General features: G+C 38.2%; 2 protein-coding genes across 2 annotated transcripts in view; both read right to left on the reverse strand.

The window, feature by feature from the left end:
- LOC135217130 (laminin subunit gamma-3-like) overlaps positions 1–361 on the reverse strand; it is a 33,520-nt gene extending 33,159 nt beyond the window's left edge. Inside the window, exons 1-2 of the mRNA XM_064252837.1 lie at positions 274–361; positions 18–101 (exon numbers count right to left, since the gene is read on the reverse strand). Of these exons, the coding sequence (XP_064108907.1) occupies positions 18–101; positions 274–304 (115 nt within the window). The 5' untranslated portion in view covers positions 305–361. The remainder of the gene's footprint in view (positions 1–17; positions 102–273) is intronic.
- LOC135217128 (receptor-type tyrosine-protein phosphatase delta-like) overlaps positions 1–25,428 on the reverse strand; it is a gene marked incomplete in the record, with an annotated part of 217,514 nt that overhangs the window by 99,047 nt on the left and 93,039 nt on the right.

The following is a 25,428-nucleotide window of genomic DNA, read 5'->3' on the forward strand; positions in this document are numbered from 1 at the left end:
GGGAAAATATAGTTTACCTCTCTCATATGGTATTGCAGCTAAAACATCAGAGGCACCAGATCTTCCAGCACATTGAACCGCATGTACGTTGTTTCCGTTGACTGAAACACAGAAACAAGTACAATCACATCAATGTCAAAACTGAAATCAAAATAAATTATGGTTATATAAATATATATGAAATTTGAGCAATATGGGCTGGCACTGGGGTAAAGGCACAAAGTTGTGACTGCCTTTTTATTTCTCCCTTTTTTAGATGAAATTGTACTATACCTCTTCCGAGATCTTTGTAGTTCCATTTCATAACGCTTCTGTTTCCATAATTATCTTCTGTTAGACAAAGAAATCTTAAATAGTTCTGCCTGTATTGTTGTGGATCAAGCATCACATCTCCTCCACACCTGAGGAACAATAAAGCTTATTTTAGTAGTTGATGAATTGCTTGTCCATTTCTCATGTTCATTCAGTATCAAGCTACGAAAAAACAACGATCTGCCCATGACTGTCATAATCTTATAAGGGATTTCTATTTAAATCTGATATATAATCTGTTCCCAAATTTTATGTTTAAATGAAACGAACAGTATTTTAGCTTCACGAGACCACTGGCATAGTTATGAGCACAATCTGTAGACTTGAGAGGATCAAGACAAATGAATGTTAAAAAAAGTGCCTACATTACTATCAACAGTTTATTGCTGAGAATGTCATTCTGTCAACAAGGCTGCTTACACACAGTCTTTAGGCTGACACTTACATTTGTGATAGTTTCTCTTCTGTATGATCAAGTTCTGTAAGTCTGACAGACAGAGATATAAAATAAAGTACTAGATGGTGGTGCAACTGTGGCTATTAGTTCTTTCAACTTTGTCCATGACTGATTCACAGAATACTTAAGTACAGTTCATGACGTTAATTATTACTGTAGTAATAAGGGATATTACACTTCATCTGGTTTATTTCATTTAGGTTTCACGAATACAAAGGAGAACATACACTTGGTTTCATATGGGGCTACAATCACAGTAGTAGATATTCAGAAAGATCACGACAAAATTCTGTGTGCAACGTTTGAGAAAATGAAGTTTTTAATATCACACTGGGTTTCCTTTGAGCACTGCAGCTTTTGCTTTGATCAAGTTGCTCTTGTTCCTGTCAGTTTTGCTTGAATGTTACGCTGCTGGCAAGAGACCAAGCTGCATCACAAGGTTGGAGTGTGGTGCACAGAATGAGGTCACACCTACTTTTCTTTATGTACTAATTCGCCGTGGAAGTTTACAATGGCCGTTTTTTTTTATTCCCATAATTTAAGTGAAGATTTCTAAAGGATTATTCTTGTTAATACAGTGAGATTGTATTCTCGACTAACTTATGAAACCATAATTTACTCAGTATTCACTGTTGTTCCCGGAGGAATGAGGACAATTATGGGGCAACAGAAAATGTGCTTTGGGCGGTTAACTGTGAAGGACCTGTTCACAGATCTCGATCCTGTTTTCAAGCGAATCTATTGCAATGATAAAAAATTTAATTTAAATTAAAATAAACCACACCATAAATCTATGTCTATTACAGGATTTAAGTCTATGTTAAGAAACTTTCAGTGTTCAATGATATGTCCCTGTGATTTGGGTGCTCCATTGATTTTATCTGACTATAGTGTGTCCTCGACTTGGAACTGAGGATCCGTTCAAGTGCCATGCCTTAAGTTGATTTCTGCCATAAGTCAGTTTTTCGCTGCTATCAGCGCTTTAAGAGCACTTACAGTGCTGTGCTTGATGCAACATCAAGCTATGGCACTACAAAATGCTGTTAACGGAGCTAAGTCGTGGCGCCATAAGTCGAGGCCACACTCACTACAAATGAGAAAATTCAAAGAATAAAATATTCATTATAATCAGAATTAGTGTCGTGAAAAGACGAGTGCACAGTCTTTCCTCTACTTGATTCTGCCGCGTTCCCGACTCGGAAGCTCTAGAAAACGTGATTGGCAGCAAACGGGCGAAGGTTCTTTGTAAATATGAGCATACTTATTTCTGTTTGGAAGCTGTATTCGTCTGGGACGCGGGAGACTCATCTGTACATTATTTCAACCTGTTAATTGTGTTAGCAATGACCTATTGGGACCAGGGATTAAATCTAGAGCAATGGAAAAAGCCTAACTGATATTCTGATATTCCTTTAACAAAAACCATTGATAAACGCAGCAACAACTTAATTGTCTAATGACTCCAACATTACAGGACTAACAACTAAATTTCTTCATTCATCCCTAGTTTAAAACATAATTAAGTCTCTACGCCTGCGTAACTTGTGCCTTTAAGTTTTGTTCAAGTTATTTTAGTCTCCATTCAAAATTTCACTTTAGAAAGAAAATGCTTCACAAAAACAGTTTTAATATTGCTTTCATATGTTGGTAAACAACTAGAAAAGTTATTGTTTCCGGAAGTTTCTATTTCAAAAGCCAATAAAGTGGTGGTGTATTTTACTATGTTTTACTATGATAATAAATGTGAGTTTTTCTGTTAAAAATACACTATTAAAATTTTTAAGAGCATTTATCCCTAAGTTAACGCCAGAGTCACAGAGTAGTGTTCAAAACGTTAAGTTCACTATAAGTTTCCCGCCCCCCACTATTGGATAGCCAGAAAAACATCGTATCCCCAGAACTACAGTCTCATGTTGTTTATAAATAAGAGTGTGATTGCTGTAATGCCATCTACGTGGGAAAAACAAAGTGCCAAGCATATGTACGGTGGTTTGAACACCCAGGAGGATCTGTTGAGACAAACAGGCTTTTAGCAAGACCACCATTCAGTGCCATACTGGATCATGCAGGAAATATTGAGCACTGTCTATGCTTAGAGTCCTTTTCCATTCTCTCAGTGGGCCCCCTTGGAGCTGGCAATATAGAAAGTCTTTACAATTTAAAATAGAAACCTTCCCTCAGCAACAACAAGAGGTCCACGGAGATGCTGTGTTTTCAATTCTTAGCATGTGTGTGTGCATCATTCTTGATGCAGGTTTTTATTTCTTTTAACCCTTAGTGGACGGATATAAAAATTGATATGCAGCTCCTCGGACCGGATAAACTTTGAGGTCAGCCAATAAAAAAAATCAATGGAAAGAGGACGATATGCAAATGCATATGGTGAAAGAAAAAAATGCTAAAAAAGTTTTCCCTATCTTCCTCGAGAAGTTGAAAATTATTATTTACAATCCCTTGTCTTTTACAAGACAATCTTAAATTTTACAAACTTATATAGGTTTTTTCTAATTAATGATTTTGTTGTATTATGTAAAATTATAACTACAGCGCACACAGTATGAAAATAGATAAGAAATAACAAATTCTAAGCACATTTGTTGAACAAAATTCAAGTAAATTTACCAAGAACGAAGATTCAGTAACTTTTTTTTCATTTGTACACTTTATAAATATTTTTTTGCAAAATTACATTTACAACTGACATACTATACTATCGTAAGAGACAAAAACCAACAGCACCACTTTGTATATTTATGAGCAAATTTATAAAAAGACGTCAAATGAGGCAGAGATGCGGTATGCGGCCCCGCCACCCAATCGCGGCCCGCCACCCATCGCCCCCCCCCCCCCCCCCCCCCCCCCCCCCCCCCCCCCCCCCCCACCCCCCCCCCCCCCCCCCCCCCCCCCCCCCCCCCCCCCCCCCCCCCCCCCCCCGCCCCCTCCTTAAAGTCAACATCACTACTTGGCTTGGCATGAACCGCCGAGTGGACCGAGTCCTTGAGTTCATTTTAGCCAGCGTAAAAGTTGCCATTAACAAATTTATGAGCTATAGAAGTATTGCTAACTCTTCCCCGCCTGATTCTTTGCCAGATCAATGGCGTTAAATTGACTTCTCTACATGATCAATCAGTCCACCACCCCAAACCTGTTAATACTACTCCTGAGAAGCTATCCATCCATTGCTTTGTTTTATGCTTCTACATTATCTGTTTATATATATATATATATATATATATATATATATATATATATATATATATATATATATATATATATATATATATGTGTATATATATATATATATATATATATATATATATAATATATATAACCTTTTATGTAACATTACTGTATTCTAATGGTCATTTGCGATTTACTGATTTTTCAATTTTTCTTTCTGTTCTTGTTGTCAGACCTGATGATGGAGACAGTTACTCTGAAACCAGTGGGCATAACTAAATAAAAAGATGTTTTATGTACAAGTACTCTCTCTCTCTCTCTCTCTCTCTCATATGATTATATACTATATATTCTATATATATAATACAGGTACTCCTCGTTTAACGACAGGGTTCTGTTCCAGCGACCAAGTCATTAAGCGAATTCATCGTTAAGAATGTTATTCTCTATTTTGACTAATAGCATTGATTTTCAGTCATATACACAGAACTAGTTTCAAACATACCTTACTACTTGACTAAGTTTCAACGCTTTTATCATTTTATTACTCATATATTTTTAACTTCTTCACCATTTTACAACTTCATAGTGTATAAGTTTCTTTAAAATAGTGTACTTTATTTAACACATTTAGCCTACATTCCCGAGTTAGCCTAATAGTAAGTCAATACAGTACTAAACTTTTCTCAGAATCTGCACATTAAGTATTATCGGTGACTTTCATATCCTTAACTTAGTTTTTCATAATTATCACTATTAGTTTCCTAGTCATTTACTTTGATTGTAGAGAGTAGTGAGATGAAAAATATGATGAATGAATTTCAGCTATCAGTGCATTTGAATGTCGCCATCAAAACAAACAAAGCACACGAACTATTGAGGAAAGTGAACATAAAACTATTTGCTAATGGGATAAACATTTTCTAGCATAGTTATAGTTAAAGATTTACACTTGCAGTTCTTACCTCTAGTATCATCTGATCTCATGGGCGACATATCGAATATGTAAATACACAGTTGTATAAAAGAAATAATCAAAACTGTATCGCATAATATAAGTCTTTCAAGCATACTAAGAGTAAGGAATTAGTGCATGCCAAAAGCCTCATTGTTTTGACGTCAACATTAAGAGAAAAAACCAAAAATGAAAATAAAAATATTGCCAATGGTTGCCAAGAGAAAGGCTATTAGGTTTGGCTTGGCAGAGAATTCTCAAGTGGAATATATAAAAAAACATATTTATTTTCAAGTTAATATAAAAAAAAAAAAAAACATATTAGACTTCACACATTTTCTTTTCATTTCTAGGAATTATTTTCATAACAACAAAGGAGATATGGCATAATTTTTTGCTGTCTTGAAGTTGCAAACAATACGTGGCGCCACACTGTTGGCTACACAACGAACTAATGGCCGCTGAATCAAACCGAACAACGGGAGTTCCCGGATCATAGAATGCCAGTTTTAAGAGGTTCAACTGTATAGCTTTCTTTACAAATTATATTAAAGCCTTATTTATTGTTTTAGCCATAGATTTCAAGATTTTCAAAAACCTAGCTAGGCGAGATTATCGGAACTGAACAGCCTTTCTCTTGGCCACCATTGGCAATATTTTTATTTTCATTTTATGGTTTTTTTTCTCTTAATGTTGCCATCTTAACTCCGAGTTGTCGTAAAATAAGTATGTCATTAAATGAGGAGTATCTATGTATAGAAATATATATATATATATATATATATATATATATATATATATATATATATATATATATATATATATATATATATATATATATATATCATACAGGCAGTCCCCGTCCCCGTGTTACGACGGGGGTGTTCCGTTCTTGAGACGCGTCGTAAGCCGAAAATCGTCGTAAGCCGGAACGACGCTTGGAAATATGTCTTAAACTAATAAGTTATAAAAACCTTACTTGTAATCCTTTGGTTACACTACATGTTGTTTCCTGTAGTTTTTATGAAAACCTGGAGTTATTTTCATAAAAGAATGCTGGTTCTTGAAGGTAAAAACTATTGTAATCCTCTGGTGACACTACATTCTTGAAGTTTTATGTACAACCTTGGAGTGATTTTGCCAAATCTTGAGGGCTACAAGAACAGCTGATTACTATTTACGTATCATATAGACTAATTCAAGTAAACGTATCTTTAAATAGGCTTATATATTAGTATCAACAAAACATTTCCTGCCATGAGTCAGAGGCCGTTTAATGAAACGAACACTTCTCTGTCCTATCTGTTCAGAAAATAAACGTTACGTCAATCCCCGAGACCATTGTTGCCAAGGCGTCTCTCTCTCTCTCTCTGATCAAATTACACTGGAACCTTGACATACGATTGCCCTAATATACGAATGTTTTGAGATACAACAGAAAATTTGCGAAAATATAAGCTTTGATATACAACGAAATATTTGAGATACGATTTTGCAATGAGTGTTAGTTTTTGTATAGGCGACCGATAAATGGCATTCAGTCTGTTTGTTTTGTTTGTTGGTGCTGCATGTTAACACGTCGTTGTTTAGTTCGTTGTATTTGCGCCTTTTTTTTTCGTGTTATTTTGTCTATTTTATTATTAACCATGGGTCTCAAAGCTAAAGACAAAGCAGGTGATAAGAAAAAACCCAAGAAAATGATTTCGATGGAAGCAAAACATGAAATTATAGCAAAGCATGAACGTGGCGTTCGTATCGTCGATTTGGCAAACGAGTATGGTCGAAATCATTCTACAATATCCACGATCATCAAGGCCCAGAAGGAAGCTATAAAAACCTTCCAAAGGCATCACCATTATTTCTAAACTACAAACTGATTAAAAAAATAAATAAAAATTAGTTTAGCAATGTTATTTCATTTGTGTTATTACGTAGTTATTAGTGTACATACGTAAATAAAAAGAGAACAAATCGTTCCCTGCCACCCTTCCCTACCTCCTCCCCCTGCTGGCCTCACGTCATCTTTCGTTGTGGTAAGTAAAATTCCTTTCTTTTTTTTAATTGATTTTATTAACATTTATTATCATTTATCACATTGCTATGTTATTTTATCATTATGTGTGTTATTACTCGTTTATTTGTGTATAAATTGTGTATATTATATGTAATTTAGCTGTGTTTAGGTGTGGTTTCATAGCGCTAGAACGGATTAATACATATTACATTATTTTTAATGGGAAAAAAATGCTAACGGAACAAATTAAATTCGTATGTCAAGGTTTCCAGTTACTGGATAATGTCTCTCTTTGGATACTTCGATTTTGCCAAATCTTGAGGGCTACAAGAACAGTTGATTGCTATTTACGTATCATATAGACTAATTAAAGTAAAACGTTATCTTTAAATAGGTTAGGGCTTAATTATTAGTATCAACAAAACATTTACTGGCATGAGTCAGAGGCCGTTTAATGAAACGAACACTTCTCTGTCCTTAACTTGGAGCGTCGGAAGACGCCTCTCTCTCTCTCTCTCTCTCTCTCTCTCTCTCTCTCTCTCTCTCTCTCTCTCTCTCTCTCTGATCAAATTACTCGATAATGTCTCTCTTTGGATACTTGGAATTTGCGTTGTAATCTAACCAGAAACTTCGTTTTGTTATTATTACTGGAAACAAGCAATGATTTTTTCATTATTTGCGCTTTTGGACTGTATATGTAAACTTTGCGCACCGCAAGCTAGTATTGTATTCAGATTCAACTCCCCCCCCCCCGGGAAACTAGTTCCACGCATATGAGGCGTCACTAACAATCATCGAAAAATACGACAATAAAAGTGTCGAAAATCATCATAACCTCAAAATTTTTGTTGTAATCTAACCAGAAACTTATTTTTATTAATATACTGTGCTAAACTATAAAGGATTTTTATCATAGTATGCATTTTTTAAAAGCGTCGTTAACTCGGAGCGTCGGAAGCATCTGCATCGTAACCTCGGAACAAGCGTCGTAACCCAGGACGGATTTTTCCATTGAATATTTAAGAAAAAGCGTCGTAACCTCGGAACGTCGTAAGCCAGAACCGTCGTAACCCGGGGACCGCCTTATAGTGGAACTTTGGTTTTTGTAAACTTTTTCCAACAAAATTTTGTCTCCGGTTTCGTACTTTTCCTCGGATCTCACAAACTCGGAAATACTCCTTCTGGGCCCAATGTTTGACCGGGCCCTGTACCGAGCACTCCAACAAAGCATCCAATCTTCTCTCATGACCCATCCTGCCTTTGTTTCTCACTGAACATGCATCACCTGTGGACAGTCCGCATCATTACAAGTGTTTGTTGTGTTTTGTGCTATTTTTCCTTGTGAAACTAATTGCAAACAAGCCATCATGGGGCCAAAGAAACCAAGTGCCAGCCCTTCAGTAAAAAAGGCCAGAAATAGGTTACGTGCATTTGCAACGGGTAAACAAGTTCGGGCTCCGGTACTATGAAGACGTGAGTGTATAATTTCATGTGTTTCCTTTCCTTTCTCTTTTTCTCTCTCTCTATTTATTGGTGTCAATTTGCTCAGAAGAGTGTTTTTATTTGATGTCCCTCGAGATTCGGTGACATCAGTGGTTTTATGGTGAGATATACAGGGATAATTGGTATTGTGGGTTACGCCCTGGAGAGAGAGAGAGAGAGAGAGAGAGAGAGAGAGAGAGCGAGAGAGAGAGAGAGCAGAGAGAGCAGAGGGGCATCCGTGCAAATGAATGCTGAGCAAAGCGGTTTCTCTCGAACCTTTTTTTGTCATCGTTTTTTTTCCCCGACGCGACCTTGTATTTCATATTAACAGCTGTTCATATGGTGATTTACTGATGCGGTGCATGTTTGTTTTTTTATCTTTTATTGGGGGATGACTGTTATTGATTTTTCTGGATTGGGATTTGTGTGTATAAGTACATTAATGCTATTGAGGTCGGGGAGGATCGTAAGTATGAGAGCTTTCTCGTAAAGAGAGCATTGAGAGGCGAAAGCTTTGTCTAGATTTCAAAAAAGGGTGATCTTTCATTTCGTTGTCGGAGCTTTCAATATGCAAAATGTCGGTCATGGGCTGATTTGCGAGCATTTTTAAGAGCAGCTTATGGCTAAAAGGAACACGGGGATATGGTGAGAGATCTAAGAGGGCTATATAAAATACGGAAAGCACAACTAGCCTCATCGAACATAGCTCAAAGCTTTTTGACTCAGCGGGAGAATGAATAAAAAAAAAATGGAACACCTCTAAGTGGGTTAACGGGGGTAGTGTCTCACTTGACAATTGACATAAACTGATTCATTTTGTGATGTTATTGCATGACATACCGGATGCAATAGTGGATAGTTTTGATGAAAGGATTGAACCTGCATCAGACAAAGAATTAATTTATGCCCAAATTCAGCAACATATATCTAAATGTCCCATTGTAGATAGTAAATTTTTTAATGGGACTGGCCCGAGAAATACGGTGCAAAGAGACACAGAATTTTCTTCTCCCCGTTTGTGTGCAAAAGTTGAATATAATAGAAGATCAATCAATCAAAGGCAACAGCAGTTGCGTTGCTACAATTGTAATAAACCAGGGCACTCAAAGAAAGGGTGTAGAGTAAAATAATTGTGGAATGTGTAAGTGTGTGGATCACTATTGGCAATCTTGTCCGTCTCAGATACAGAAAGATGTGAGACCTACACCTCAAAGTTCTGGGAGTTATAATAAGAGAACTTCCCGGGCAGGTCACTTAAGGGGGCAAGGGGATCGGCGAAATTTTTGGAAGGCCGATCAACAAAAAGTATACAGATGATTTGTACATACCATTGTGGTCTCGTGGGGGATGCCCCAGAGCCATGCCTATAGTTTATGGAACAGTGGAGGATGTTGATATCCAGTATTTATTGATACTGGTGCCAGTATAAACCTGATGGATCATAATTTGTATCAATCCATGTTCTCCCATTACCCTTTGAAACCCTCAACGGAGACGGTGTGTGATGTGCAAGCCCATAGATTAAACACCCTGGGTTGTGTTCGAATACGGTTTACTCTCGGTGATAGAGTGTTAATAGAACCATTTTTGGTTATAAAAGGGGTTGCGTTGGGCAACAGACTTTTGCTGGGTCATCCTGCATGTAGGAGACAAGATTTCGATCCATGCGGGTGTTAATGGTATAACGGTTGGAATACCTGGTGTTTTTCTTCCTTATGAGGACGTGATTAGAACTGAGGATATGGAGATTATTGAAAAAGGGGATGTGTTTGGCGGTGCTAATGGTGATGATACTGGGGATATGGGGAGTGGTAATATCAAAACCCACACTGATGATACGGGGAATAACTGCGGTGATGTTATGCGAGATATTGGAGGCCACGGTGGTAACAATTTTGGTGAATGTGACAATGGCATTATGGGTGGTGATACTGATACTAATATTGATATTATTACTGATACTAACAATGGGGTGGATGTAATGAGAACCACGGGTGGTGATGTTTATGGGATCGTGGAACGGGGAGGTACTAGCCACAAATATAAAGGTGGGTTTTTTTTATCAGAGGATGTTGTGTTAATGCCAGGTTCAAAGACAAAGACTATGGTAAAAGTTAAGTTGAGGGAAGTGAAACTCGCGGATGTGTGTGTAATTGAGGGTAGTGAGAAACTAAGAGGGATTATTAGCACGGCATCAGTGAACAGTGTATCAAACACTGGTGTTACATGGTTAGAATTATTGAACTGTAATGATACAGTTAGGAAATACCAAAGGAATATTTATATGGTAGATCTCCAAGATTGGAGTAATGACATTGGGTTCAGTGGGCTATTATAGAGGGGAAAATCTGAGTTTTCAGAGGCAGAAATGCAATCAAGGAAGCGAATATTTAGAGAACATTTAGTTAATGCGGATTATAGGGAGCATGTTGAAGCGGTAAGCGAGCTCTTAGCAGAATTTGGGGATACAGTAGCCTTACAAGGTGATAAACTGGGATTGACTAATGTGTTAGAACATAAGGTAAACTTAGAGAATGGCACAAAACCTATTTATATTCCTGCATACCGCATACCTTTCAAAATCAGAGAACAGGTAGAGAAAGAGGTCAATAAATGGGAAGAGGAAGGAATCATTAGGCCTAGTGTGTCTCCAAACAACTTTCCTCTGTTAGCAGTGCCTAAGAAGGACAGTTCTGTCCGTGTATGCGTCGATTTTAGACGTTTAAATGAAAAAACAATCCCTGACCATTATCCAGTCACGTGCATACCAGATCTTTTTGTAGAAATCGGGGGACATAATATTTATAGCTCAATTGATTTAGCGCAGGGTTTTCTGCAGGTCCCTCTTAGTGAGAGTAGTACAGAATATACGGCTTTTTCAGTGCCCAGGGGACACTATGAATGACACGGGGGAATGCCGTTCAGTTTATCGGGCAGTCCGATGACTTTTACCAGGTTGGTGAACACAGTTTTGCATGGGTTATTGGGTAAAAAATGTTTTTGTATATATGCATGATGTTTTAGTCGCAAGAGACACGATCGTACAACACCTGGAAGTGCTTAAGGAAGTACTTAGGAGGCTTAGATTAGCAGGGTTGAAAATTAAGCTAGCTAAGTGTTCATTCTTGAAAAAGCAAATCACATATTTAGGCCATGTCATATCCAAGGAAGGGGTTAGAGTAAACGACAATAAAGTCAAAGCAATAGCGAATTTTCGCACCCCGAGATCAAAGAAAGAAATTAAGTCATTCCTGGGTATCGCCGGTTTCTTTCGTAGGTTTGTGAAAGGGTTTTCTAACATAGCAGCTCCCCTAACACATATATCGAGGGAAGATGTTCAATTTCAATGGGGGAACCCCCAAACTGATAGTTTTCAAAAGCTTAAGGATGCTTTAATGAATCCCCCAGTTCTGAAATTTCCAGATTTCAGCAAACCATTCACATTAGTGACTTATGCCAGTCAGAAGGGTATAGTGCTTGCCTTATGCAAAAGTTTGATGGGAAATTCAATCCCATAGCCTTTTATAGCAGGAAGTTTAGGACAAAGGGCAGCAATGAGAGATCAATGGCTACCATAGATAAAGAAGCCTTTGCAATAGTATCAAGTTTGGTTCATTTTAAAATGCTACTGATGGGGAATAAAGTAGAAGTCCTTACAGACCACAAGCCATTATTGGATCTTTTCAATAAGCCTGATTTGTCGCCTAAAAGAGCTCGATGGTTACTAACTTTCAGACTTCGATGCAAGCTCAAATATATAGAAGGCAAATTAAATGTAGTAGCGGACGCCCTTAGTAGAAGTTTTTATGACACTGAAGGATTCCAAGTTGCGCTAGTCACTAGCGAGTCTATACAATTGGATATGGGTCTCATAGAGCAAAGGCAGATGAAGATGAAATTTTGGGAATTAGTCAGGAAACGTTATAAGTTACCTTTTTCGGGTTTAGACTTAGAATGTAATCTGTTGGTCAGGAAAAATTAAATATAAATTGAAACTAGTGAAAGTAAAGGAAGATACAACACAGACCGTAATTCCGAAAGTCCTAATTCCAGTTGTTTTGGATATAGTACATTGCAGGTTCGGTAGTCAACACTTATGGATAGAAAAAACGTATAATGAGATGCATGCTACAATATATATTGGGAAAAACATGGGGAAAGATCTGGAAAATTTTGTGAAAAACTGTACAGTATGCAATGCACACAAACCTGCAAGGATAACTTCATGCAAATTAGGGTCATATCCGATACCAAGTAGACCTTTTCAGAGAATACATATATATATCCTAGGAATTTTTGTGAATCTAGATATACGAATAAGCACTTGTTAGTAATAATAGATGAACTTATGAGGATAATAGAAATTTTTCCACTTAACCCTTAAACGCCGAAGCGGTAAATAAAAAAATGACTCCCGTGTGCAAGAGGGGTTTGAGAGTGAGCGCGGAAGCGGAAAAAATATTTTTGTCAAAAAATCACAGCGCACTTAGTTTTCAAGATTAAGAGTTCATTTTTAATCCTTTTTTTTTGTCATTGCTTGAAGTTTAGTATGCAACCATCAGAAATGAAAAAAAATTATCCATTATCATATATAAATAATGCGATATATGATAGCGCAAAAACGAAATTTCATATATAATTGTATTCAAATCGCGCTGTGCGCCAAACGGTTAGAGGTAACAAGTTATTTTTTTTCGTTGTAATGTGCATTAAATTGCGATCATTTTGATATATAACACTTGTAAAACGATAAAAACAACACAGAGAATATTATCACAAAATGATGCATGAATTCGTAGCGCGCGGACGTAAAAAAATAATTTTTTAAAAAATTCACCATAAATCGAAATATTCTTATAGAGACTTGCAATTTGTTTCAAAATGAAGGAAAATGATTGAATATTACGATACTGTAAGAGTTTTAGCTTACAAATGCAGTTTTCGACCATTTCGAACGAGTTAAAGTTGACCAAATGTCGAATTTTTGTTTAAAAATTTTTTTTATATGCAAATAAATATAAAAAAAATGAGAAATGCTACAAACTTCCAATAATTTTTTGTTATATTGTGCATGTTTTTGCGCACATTTTCATATATAAAACTCTAAAAAAAGCGTAATATGAAAAGGCACAAATATTAGGAGAATGTGACCTACGCGTTTCGGAGATTTTCGGCCGAGAATCGGCGCGCGGACGGAATAAAAATATTTTTTTCAAATATTCACCATAAATCGAGATATTGTTCTAGAGACTTGTAATATGTTTTAAATTGAATATAGATGATTGAATATTACTAGACTGTAAGATTATTATGTTACAAATGCGTTTTGTGACCATTTCGGTTGAGTCAAAGTTTGACCGATCGTAGTTTTTTTTCCTATTTACGTACTTTATATGCAAATATTTCAAAAATGAGAAATGCTACAACCTTCCAATATTTTTTGTTATATTGTGCATGTTTTTGCGCACATTTCCATATATAAACCTCTAAAAAAAGCGTAATATGAAAAGGCACAAATATTAGGAGAATGTGACCTACGCGTTTCCGAGATTTTCGGCCGAGAATCGGCGCGCAGACGGAATAAAAATATTTTTTTCAAAAATTCACCATAAATCGAGATATTGTTCTAGAGACTTGCAATATGTTTTAAATTGAAGATAAATGATTGAATATTACTAGACTGTAAGATTTTTATGTTACAAATGCGTTTTTTTACCATTTCGGTTGAGTCAAAGTTGACCGATCGTAGTTTTTTTCCTATTTATCGTACTTTATATGCAAATATTTCAAAAATGAGAAATGCTACAACCTTCCAATATTTTTTGTTATATTGTGCATGTTTTTGCGAATATTTTCATATATAAACCTTTAAAAAAAGCGTAATATGAAAAGGCTCAAATGTTAGGAGAATGTGACCTACGCGTTTCGGAGATTTTCGGCCAAGAAATCGTCGCGCGGAGGGAAAAAACATTTCTTTTTTCAAAAATTCACCATAAATCGAGATATTATTGTTCTAGAGACTTGCAATTTGTTTTAAAATGAAGATAAATGATTGAATATTACTAGACTGTAAGATTTTTATGTTATAAATGCGTTTTTTGACCTTTTCGGTTGAGTCAAAGTTGACCGATCGTAGTTTTTTTCGTACTTATCGTACTTTATATGCAAATATTTCAAAAATGAGAAATGCTACAAAACCTTCCAATATTTTTGTTATATTGTGCATGTGTTTGCGCACATTTCCATATATAACCTTTAAAAAAAAGCGTAATATGCAAAGGCTCAAATATTAGGAGAATGTGACCTACGCGTTTCGGAGATTTTCGGCCGAGAATCGTCGCGCGGAGGGGAAAAAAATATTTTTTCAAAAATTCACCATAAATCGAGATATTGTTCTAGAGACTTGCAATTTGTTTTAAAATTAATTAAGATAAATGATTGAGTATTACTAGACTGTAAGATTTCTATGTTATAAATGCGTTTTTTTTGACCTTTTCGGTTGAGTCAAATTTGACCGATCGTAGTTTTTTTCGTACTTATCGTACTTTATATGCAAATATTTCAAAAATGAGAAATGCTACAACCTTCCAATATTTTTTTTTATATTGTGCATGTTTTTGCACACATGTCCATATATAAAAAAAACTATAAAAATAAGCGTAATATGAAAAGGCACAAAATATTAGGAGAATGTGACCTACGCGTTTCGGAGATTTTCGGCCGAGAATCGGCGCGCGGAGGGGAAAAAAAATATTTTTTTTTCAAAAATTCACCATAAATCGAGATATTGTTTTAGAGACTTGCATATGTTTTAAAGTGAAGATAAATGATTGAATATTACTAGATTGTAAGATTTTTATGTTACAAATGCGTTTTTTTGACCATTTCGGTTGAGTCAAAGTTGACCGATCGTAGTTTTTTTCGTACTTATCGTACTTTATATGCAAATATTTCAAAAATGAGAAATGCTACAACCTTCCAATATTTTTTGTTATATTGTGCATGTTTTTGCGCACATTTCCATATATAAACCTTTAAAATAAGCGTAATATGAAAAGGCACAAATATTAGGAGAATGTGACCTACGCATTTCGGAGATTCGCTGCCGAGAATCGGCGCGCGGAGGGAAGAAAAATATTTTTTTCAAATCTTCACCATAAATCGAGATATTGTTCTAGAGACTTGCAATTTGTTTTAAAGTGAAGGTAAAGTAAATGATTGAATATTACTAGACTGTAAGTAATTTGCTTACCCCCCCAACCAAAAATATTTTATAATATATATATATTTAGATATATATATATAATATAGATATATATATATATATATAATAATATAAATATCTATCCTTATATGATATATATATATATTATATATAATATAATATTATATAAATATATTATATATAGAATATATATATATAAATATATATATATTATAACTATATGATATATAATCTAATATATATATAATATATATATATATAATATATGTATATTTATATATATATATAATATATATATTATATATATATATTCAACACATATATAATATAGTATACATATATATATATATATATAATATACTAGTATATAATATATATACTATATATGTATATATATATATGTATATATATATATAATATATATATATATAATAATAAACATATAATAGTATATATATATATATATATATAATATATATATATATGTATAATATATATATGTATATAATATATATATATATATATATATATATATATATAATGTATATATACTATATATATATATATATATATATATATATAATATAATTTTTTTTATACGTAAAATATATATATTACATTCTTCGATTCTGGTACCAATACATAAATAAAAGGAATGCAGGTGACACTTCTCTTTTCGCATACAATGAAATGTCTTATTATTATCTTATCATGCACACATTCAGATATATAAAAAATTGTAATAAATATAAAACTAAATATAAAATAAATGCAGAATACTCACTCGTAATCCTGACTCTTCGTTCTATTCTTGTTTTCTCCCTCCTCCATTGAAGAGTCTTGCATTTTTTTCCACTCGACATGACGAGGTAAAGGTGGAGGAGGAGACGCGCGCCCTTACTGCTGATGGACCCGGCGGCCCCGTGCGCCCTCCGCTGTCGGTTTAGGGGGGCGCGCTTCAATACATGACCTTAGTGTGGTACTTTCGGTCACACTCCCCTATCCTGCAAAGAGCAACTTTGCAGATACGACAGAAGAACCGGGTTTGTCTCTTCCTTCTGCCATTCATATGGCACACACGGCACCGTTTGTTCTGCCTTCGCCCTTGTAAGGCCTCCAGTATGTGTTCCCCTGGCTGCAGCCGACACGCAGGGTCTACTACCCGACGAGAAAGCGGTGATGGCGGGGCCGGCAGCAAGAGGGGCGTCGTCAGCAGGGGCGGCGGCAGCAGGGGCGTCGTCAGCAGGGGCGTCGTCAGCAGGGCGGCGGCAGCAGCAGGGGCGTCGTCACCAGGGGCGTCGTCACCAGGGGCGTCGTTAGCAGGGGCGGCGGCAGGTCGAGCGAAGTTGGCCCTCCTATCTGCCCTTTCCTCTAGGGGCAGATCTGCAGCTCGGGGCAGGGTTCAGTTATGGAAGGCCACTCATGGGGATCGAAGTTGATGAGGGCATTCCCGGCTACCTCTAGGAACTGTATGTGAGTCAACCTCGGAAGATTGTCACCGCGGTACCCACAGTACAGTATGTAGGCATTTTGGAGGGCCAACTGAAGGATGTATTTGAGGAGCTTCTGTGTCCACCTTCTGGTTCTCCTGGCGAAGGGAATAGTACTGGATGAGCTGATCAAAGAGATCAACTCCTCCCATGTGCCTGTTGTAGTGCCCAATGACGGTAGGCCGCTCGGTACTGAAACTCCTCAAACACAACTCGGCCCTGTCGACGTGTCTTCTTCCGCTGTACGATCTCTTCTTGGTATGGGTTCATGACTCGTCGTAATCATGGGGACGAGTTCGGACACCCTTCCAAACAGATGGACGAAGACAGCGCCCTTCCGCCGCCACTCTGTCTCTCCTCGTTTCCAGGTGTTGCGGATGACTAGCGAACCTCTTGAGGACATTTGGGGTGGGCCCCACGCACCAACCGAAGGGTACCACTGACGTGAACACCTGCTTCATACAGTTCCTGGGCCAGGGATACAAAGTTATAATAATTATCCATAAACAGGTGATATCCCTGGTTACGGAAACGTCCCACAAGGTTGAATACAGTGTACGCAGCGTGGAGACCCCGGTATACACTGAAAACAAGTCCACAACGTATCCAGTGTTGGCCTCGGTAATGAGAAAGAATTTCACACCATATTTCTTTGGCTTCTTGGGGTTATACACTTTTATACTGAGACGTCCTTTGTAAGGCATCATCCCCTCATCCAAAGACAGGTTCTTTCCAGGAAGCACGAGATTACTACACCGCTCACGGATATAATCCAACACTGTACGCACTAAAATGAGGCGATCACTGTTACTCTGGGGTATGGCCCTTCGGTTGAAGGCGTTGAAGTACCTGTCCAACGCCAGGAAATTATCACGGGACATAACGCCAGGCACATTCGGCATACATAAAAAATAATTTCTCCTCCAATATTGCCTGACGTCGACAGCAGGTGTCATACCAAAATAAATGTGGAGCCCCAAAAAATGCGCCATGTCAATGAGGTTGCAACCCCGACCAGTAATACGACAAGGTCGTCCTCAGCTCATACCGGCAGTACCGAGCGTAGTCCACCGTCTCGTGTACCAGGTATTTCAGCAATTCCGCGTCAGGAAAAGCTGGATGAACCCCAAAACAGTCAGGGGTACTGGTACGGTGATCCCAGGGGTTGCCGTGAAGGGGTGCAAATTAGGAGGGGTGGGGTCCTCCGTCCACCCCTCGTCACTCTCCGACGACCGACCTTCACCTTGGCTGGCGCGACGAGCCGACCTTCTACGTGCCCGTGCGCGCCATGTCAATGAGGTTGCAAACCCCGCCAGTATACGACAAGGTCGTCCTCAGCTCATACCGGCAGTACCGAGCGTAGTCCCCGTCTCGTGTACCCAGGTATTTCAGCAATTCCCGCGTCAGGAAAAGCTGGATGAACCCCAAAACAGTCAGGGTACTGGTACGGTTGATCCCAGGGGTTGCCATGAAGGGGTGCAAATTAGGAGGGGTGGGGTCCTCCGTCCACCCCTCGTCACGTCTCGACGACCGACCTTCACCTTGGCTGGCGCGACGAGCCGACCTTCTACGTGCCCGTGCGCGCGCGATAAAACTTGACCCTGTATCCCCACCCTCCCCCTCCTCAGATTCCCCCTCGTAAGCACTGAACCCACTGAATTCGAGCTCACTTTCGGGATGTGAGCCTCGAACGGACATTGGGGGCAGATATTCATCCTCACTTTCATCGGGACTGATGTCCTCATCACTCGATGACCATCCGCCATCAAAATGAGGACTTGCGACATGTTCCCGATCAAGCTCCGATAGATACTCATCTATGTCCCTTGGTTGGAGGCCTCCCAAATGCTTACGAATGCCCCTAAGGACGCCCACATGCTTCCTAGGGGTAACCAAAGGCATACGCTGTGTTCCTAAAACACTTTCAGCCACACGTGGCAGCACAGAACGGCCTTGAGGCGCGGGGTCATGCTGGGTGCTTGGCCCCTCGCCAGCATCCAGGTCCAAAACTCGCCTTACACGATCCCTTCCGACGGGTAAAACGCGCCTTTCATGGTTCACCCGTCGTTGAGACATATCTATGAATGTCCTGTAGCAATGCAATGCTCAAAGTCTCGCACAAGTCCAGAAAAACACGCTTTTCACGAAAGATCGCTCTCGGATGGTGCGCTACTGATGCTGGCTGGAGCGAGAAGAAGGGATATCGCGCATGCGCACCTGGGTCACGCTTCAAAACAAAACAAGGCCTTGATCCGTGAACTCCCAGCATCCCCCAAGGCGCGTGATTCAAAAGTTTTCGGCTGGTAGGCCTATAAGTATTTTTCCGCGAATTTTAAAAAAAAACTTTTGTATGTCGACGTAAAATACGCCCAGTCGGCACCCGACAGACAATTTATCTCGACGTAAAATACGTCCAGTGGGCGTTTAAGGGTTAAGCATAAAACAGCTGAAGAAGTAGCTATCGCATTTTTCAATGGTATCATTTGCAGATATGGCTCACCCGAGTTTTTATTGACCGACAATGGCAGAGAATTTGTAAACAAAACTTTAGAATGTTTAGCGGAAGTCATGGGGATACAGAAAGTAACAATTATTCCATACAGACCTGAAGCTAATGAGTTGTGTGACGAGCAAAACAGGAAAAGTGCTTGAAGCTCTCAGGAAGACTTTAGGAGGTAATGATAAAAACTGGGATAGATATATTGATGTTGTTAGACATAATATTAACACTATGGTTAGTGATTCCATTAACATGTCTCCATTTGAAGCTTTGTTTGGTTGCCCAGCACGGGGCACATTTGTTAACTATACTTCATCATGGGGAAGATACAATCAAAGCATTAATATCTACAGCGCGCGAGAGACATGCTTGTCTCAGCCGTGATCTCGAGGCCACGACTTAAGAAATGGTAGAAAGAAGTAATGGCAGAACATCTGATCCTAAGATCAATGTTGGAGAGGTATTTTCTGAAAATCAACGTGAGAAAAACTAACTAAATTAAAAATTGGATCCGAAATTTGAGGGTCCTTTTAGAGTCGCTGAGGAAAAGACTGGAAACAGATTTGTAGTCTTGAGGAAAAACAGGTCGGTCGAAATTAACACATATATCAAAACTGAAGAGTTGGTTGTGGTAACTAATATAATGTCGTGCAGTTGCATTTTTTTTTCTGGTTTTGCAAATTAATGGTGAAATGGGTTTAATGTTTTTCTTCTCTTTCATTTCTTCTACTATTTTTCTTATGGGTCCCTGTGAAGAGGTATTTTATTTCACCAGTGGTTATATTTGGCAGTATATAATGGTTGATTTGTGGTTTTCTGTGGTTATATCCCAACGAGGTGATTATGCTGTTTTATATACTTGTGGCAGTGTCATGAATGAGTTATGTTTTCAAGGACAATTTTTGGGTACCTTTGTGGATGTCCTAGCGATAATTTTGTGGAATGGGTTGGTTATATAGTATCAGTATAGAATTTTTGGGTCATTTGGGAATAACGATTTCTGAGGTTGCAAATCTGACTAGACAAATCTATAGTGCAATTTGAGGACATGAGGTATTCTCAGGTGATTAATGCTGATAATTCTGTGATGAGACCGGTTGCTGATTTTTCCTTTTGGAGTTGACTACTTGGAGATTTGCACTGTTTTCAGAGATGTCAATTATGACATTCCATGGGGATGTATGTAAGGGGTCAATTCCAGTCGATGGGACATGTTGCGGCAGCAAATTCCATACTGATACATACTGCGTTTATGTGGAAAAGCGCTGGATTATGTTTTTATTTTTTCTCGCTCCGTAAAAATTTCGTAATGGGGAAAGTTCAATTATTATTTTTTTTTTCTTTTCCTACGAGGAATGTTTGTAATCGGGGTTAAGCTTTACATAGCATTTCTATTATAGACAGGAGGTAGAATTTATCGGGGTATATGTGTCAGATAGAAGGGGTATTCAGCATTATATTTCATGGAGGTTAATTATACAAACAGTACAAGGGTTTTGCTGTATAGAACATTATGGGGGTTTTTTTGATAGTATATTTGTCTGATATAGGATTACTTGTGAGGATTCACGTGATGGTGACGACGGAAACAGCTTGGTTCTACAGTACCAGAGGTCGAATCTACACATAAGCGGCAGTGTTATGGATCGCCTTTGCAACGGACAAATGTCGTCAGTGGATCGTCTCAGGATATGTTCAGTGACAAATCAGGCGTCTACAATCTTCTACGAGGCAGGTGCGAGACACACTTGCATGGAAGTCACGGGATATTTCCTTGACAACGAGGTGGTGGTTACGATTCCTTCATCGGAGGACTTTGAATCTACAGTTCGGCGACGAGGGGGTGTTGGATACACTTACAGGGGTCGCAGACGCTGAATAATGGCGCATGCTGAATTGTTTCGAGATGGTTCACGTGCTCAGCCTGGGTCTACAACTATTCGACAAAGGTGTTCGTGAAACATTACATGGACCCATGAGGCGGTTCAAGTTCCGCCTATCTTGGAGACAGTTACAGTCCCACCGTTGGAGGATAGTGATGAGGATGAATTCTTCTTTGACAAACGGTACACAGTTCCAGTCATTGCGGTTATGGTATCCATACTGATAGTCGAAATATGTGTTACAGGGGCTATCTTGCAAAACATTATGAACCAGTACATAGGTGGCCAAGCCATCTTAAAAGAAAGTGTGGTGGTGAATTGTTAATCTCAGCTTTTTCCGGTTAGAGACGGGCGCTTAATGATAAGCGTTTGGCTCATCGAAGAGTGCTGAAATGAAAAACAGTCGGAATTGGGGGACCATGCAATATGAGGTTGACGACATTTCAGAGATCACATGATTGGGTCATGTGGCGCACCGGTTGCTAAGGCACTCCGAAAGGCGTGTCTGTGTGTGTGTGTTCGTAGCGTGTGGTGCATGGGCCTTAACGATAAGGGATGCAAAAAAAAGAGGGGACACTCTTTGATTACTTGTGTCGTGGTACAGAACACACTTGGAGAAGGTTCAAGGACACCCATCGCAAGGTAAATTAACACGAGACTTTGGAAAAGTTTCCCCTATGAAAAGAGAAAGAGAAGTGTAGTGTGCACACGTTCATTTTAATTAACTTCCACATGTTGAATTGATGTAATAAATATATGGCACCATAGAAGAGAATGGGTTTCTAAAGACTTTAATGGCCATTTAAATGGCGTAATTAATCAGAGAGTGAGATTTAGGGGAAGTGTTTACTTAAACTTAGTTCAGGAGAGAAGAATGACAGTTTATGGTTTTTATGAGGGTCAGACTTTATTCTTTTAACTCCATTTTTATATTCATTTTGTTCCATTTAATATTTAGTTAATTTGGGAAATAAAAAGTATATTTTTGTATCTACGAGGATTCATTAGCCCAGCTTGCATTTTTGGCTCATGCAGAATGGTAAGCAGCAAAGAGAGGTAAGGGAGTTGCCTGTTTGTAGAATTTGTTTAAACAAGTGTCATTTGGTCCTAAAAGCTCATTTTATATATATATATATATATATATATATATATATATATATATATATATATATATATATATATATAAAATATACATCTTTTATACTGCTACTGAATTTTAGCATAAAATAGTTTGATTCCTTGTACATTTGACATATAGAATTGTGTAATAACACATAATTTATTTCTCAATTCCTGATGTACACATTACAGAGTTTTTCTACATTTTATATTATCTTTGTTAGGAGGGTAATCTATTTTAAATAACACTTATCTCTCACTGGTTCCACCCACAGAAACAAACGCGCACATGAACACAACATTCGAGGAATGTTGTGTTCTATGTTAAGATTCTTCTTAACATAGAACATTGACTTTTGTTTCTGCGAGAGCTAATGCTTTTATCTATTATTTCAAAGAATGTCATTGTTCACCACATCTATCTATCAACTATACATAACACACACACACACACACACATATATATTATATATATATATATATATATATATATATATATAATATATATATATATATATATATATATATATATACATGCACACACACACAGGCAGTCCCCGGTTATCGGTGGACTTGGTTAAGGCGATCCGGTTTTATGGTGCTAGAAAATCGGGGATTTATGGCACCATAACATGCTGAGTTTCAGTTATTGCCGCCTTGTAATAGAGTTATGGTGACATAAACAGACTAACAGAGGCACCATTAACCAGTTATCAGCCCCCTAAGCGCCATAAATGCCGAGTACTGATTTTTTTGTATCTCGAACCACGTTTTACATGTAAATTGCCTAATTCATACCAAGCCCTACAAAAACACCACACTTAATTTTATAATAATGTTAAACTTGACAATAAACAATGAAATGCAACAATTTGAACCATTCAATACCTAAACATAAACTATACTATGCCTGTAAATAAAGTGTATTAGTGTACATGGTACAAGAAATATTGTACGTACATGTACATACATATGTAGTAAAATGTGGAACCTTACCTTTCGAGTGAGGCAATCTCCAAAAGTGGCGACAGAGGAGTAGGACAAATGGCAGAAAACATGAGCACTAGCTTTATAAAACACATTAAAAAATTGCAGAAAACATTAACACTAAACTTTACGAAACACATTAAAAAATGGCATAAAACTAACATTTAACTTTACAAAAACTTAAAATTAAACTTCTTTTTTATTTCTGTCTTTATTATTTTTATTTTTTTTTTACTACTTTTTTATACTTTACGTTTTTTTTTACAAAATTTCAATTTCTTCACCACTTTCAACTTTCTGTTTTTTTCGTATCACTTGGATCTTCCTGTTTGCTTACTACTACTAAAGGCCTCTTTAAAAAATACTATCCAAGGAAGATTGCTTCTGCCTACTTTTCACAATGTTCCTGAAACGACTCAGGCAAATGTCATCGAACTGCGCAAGCATACGACCTGTGTAAGCTTTTTTGGGGTGTCTCTTTTCTACAAATGATTGCACTTTATGAAAAGCAGCTAGAAAATCCTTAATTTCTTTCGTTGTCGTAGGGTCTTCCTCCTCCTCACCGCTGCTAGAGAACTCTTCTTGAATGACGTTATGTTGCATGGCCTCCAACTCCTTCAGGTCATCCGTCGTAAGATCCTCTTGGTGCTCCTCGAGAAGGTCATTGATGTCGTCCTCGTCGGCGACCAGCCCCATGGACTTGCCGAGTTGCAACGATCTCGTCAAGATCTGTTTGCGAAACAGTTTCAGGATCATCAACTGTTTCTGAATCTGCATCAGCTTCGCCCACGAAGTCTCGGGTGGATACGGCATCAGGCCATAGTTTCCTCCACGAAGAATTCAAGGTTCGCCTCGAAACCTCCTGCCAAGCTTGATCGATGAGTCGGATGCATATCACGATATCGAAATGCTTCTTCCAAAATTCACGTAAGGTGAGGTTTGTGGTATCGATGATGTCGAAAACATCTCTTGAAAAGATGTTTCGTATTACAGCTTCTTGAAGTTCTATATTACTTGCTGGTCCATGGGCTGGAGGAGAGGGGCGGTGTTAGGTGGAAGATAAAGAACCTTGATGAAAGAATACTCCACTAGGATATCTTCCTCGAGGCCAGGAGGGTGAACAGGGGCATTGTCCACAACAGCAGACATTTCAGAGGGAGGAGCTTCTCTTCCAAGAATTTCTTCACTGTCAGGCTGAAACACAAATTTACCCACTCAGTGAACAAAAGTCTCGTTACCCAGCCTTTCGCATTAGCCCTCCACATTACCGGAAGTTTCTCCTTTAGCACTTTGTGGGCCTTGAACACCGAGGAGTCTCTGAATGATACACAAGTAGGGGCTTGATCTTACAATCCCCGCTGGCGTTGGAACAAAGTGCGAGCGTAAGCCTGTCTTTCATAGGCTTATGCCCGGGTAGCTTCTTCTTTTCCTCCGTGATGTACGTCCGACGAGGCATTTTTTTTCCATAAAAGGCCAGTCTCATCACAGTTGAAGACTTGCTAAGAACTGTAGCCTTCCTTGATCGCCATCTCGTCGAACTTAATAAAGCCTTTGGCCGCTTTTGTGTCCGAGCTGGCAGCCTCCCCATGCTGCACCACTGAATGGATGCCAGTCCGTTTACGGAATTTACCAAACCACCCACGAGAAGCCTTGAAGTCTGGGGTTGGCATCGATATCCCCTTCTATTCCGTCATCTTCGGCCTGGGCAATCATATCACCGAAAATAGTGCTGGCCTTGTGGCAGATTGCCATCTCGGTTATCGTATCGCCAGCGATTTCTTTGTCTTTAATCCATACAAGAAGCAGCCTCTCCATCTCATCATG

Source organism: Macrobrachium nipponense, chromosome 7 (assembly GCF_015104395.2).
Source record: "Macrobrachium nipponense isolate FS-2020 chromosome 7, ASM1510439v2, whole genome shotgun sequence".
Taxonomy (NCBI): Eukaryota; Metazoa; Arthropoda; class Malacostraca; order Decapoda; family Palaemonidae; genus Macrobrachium; species Macrobrachium nipponense.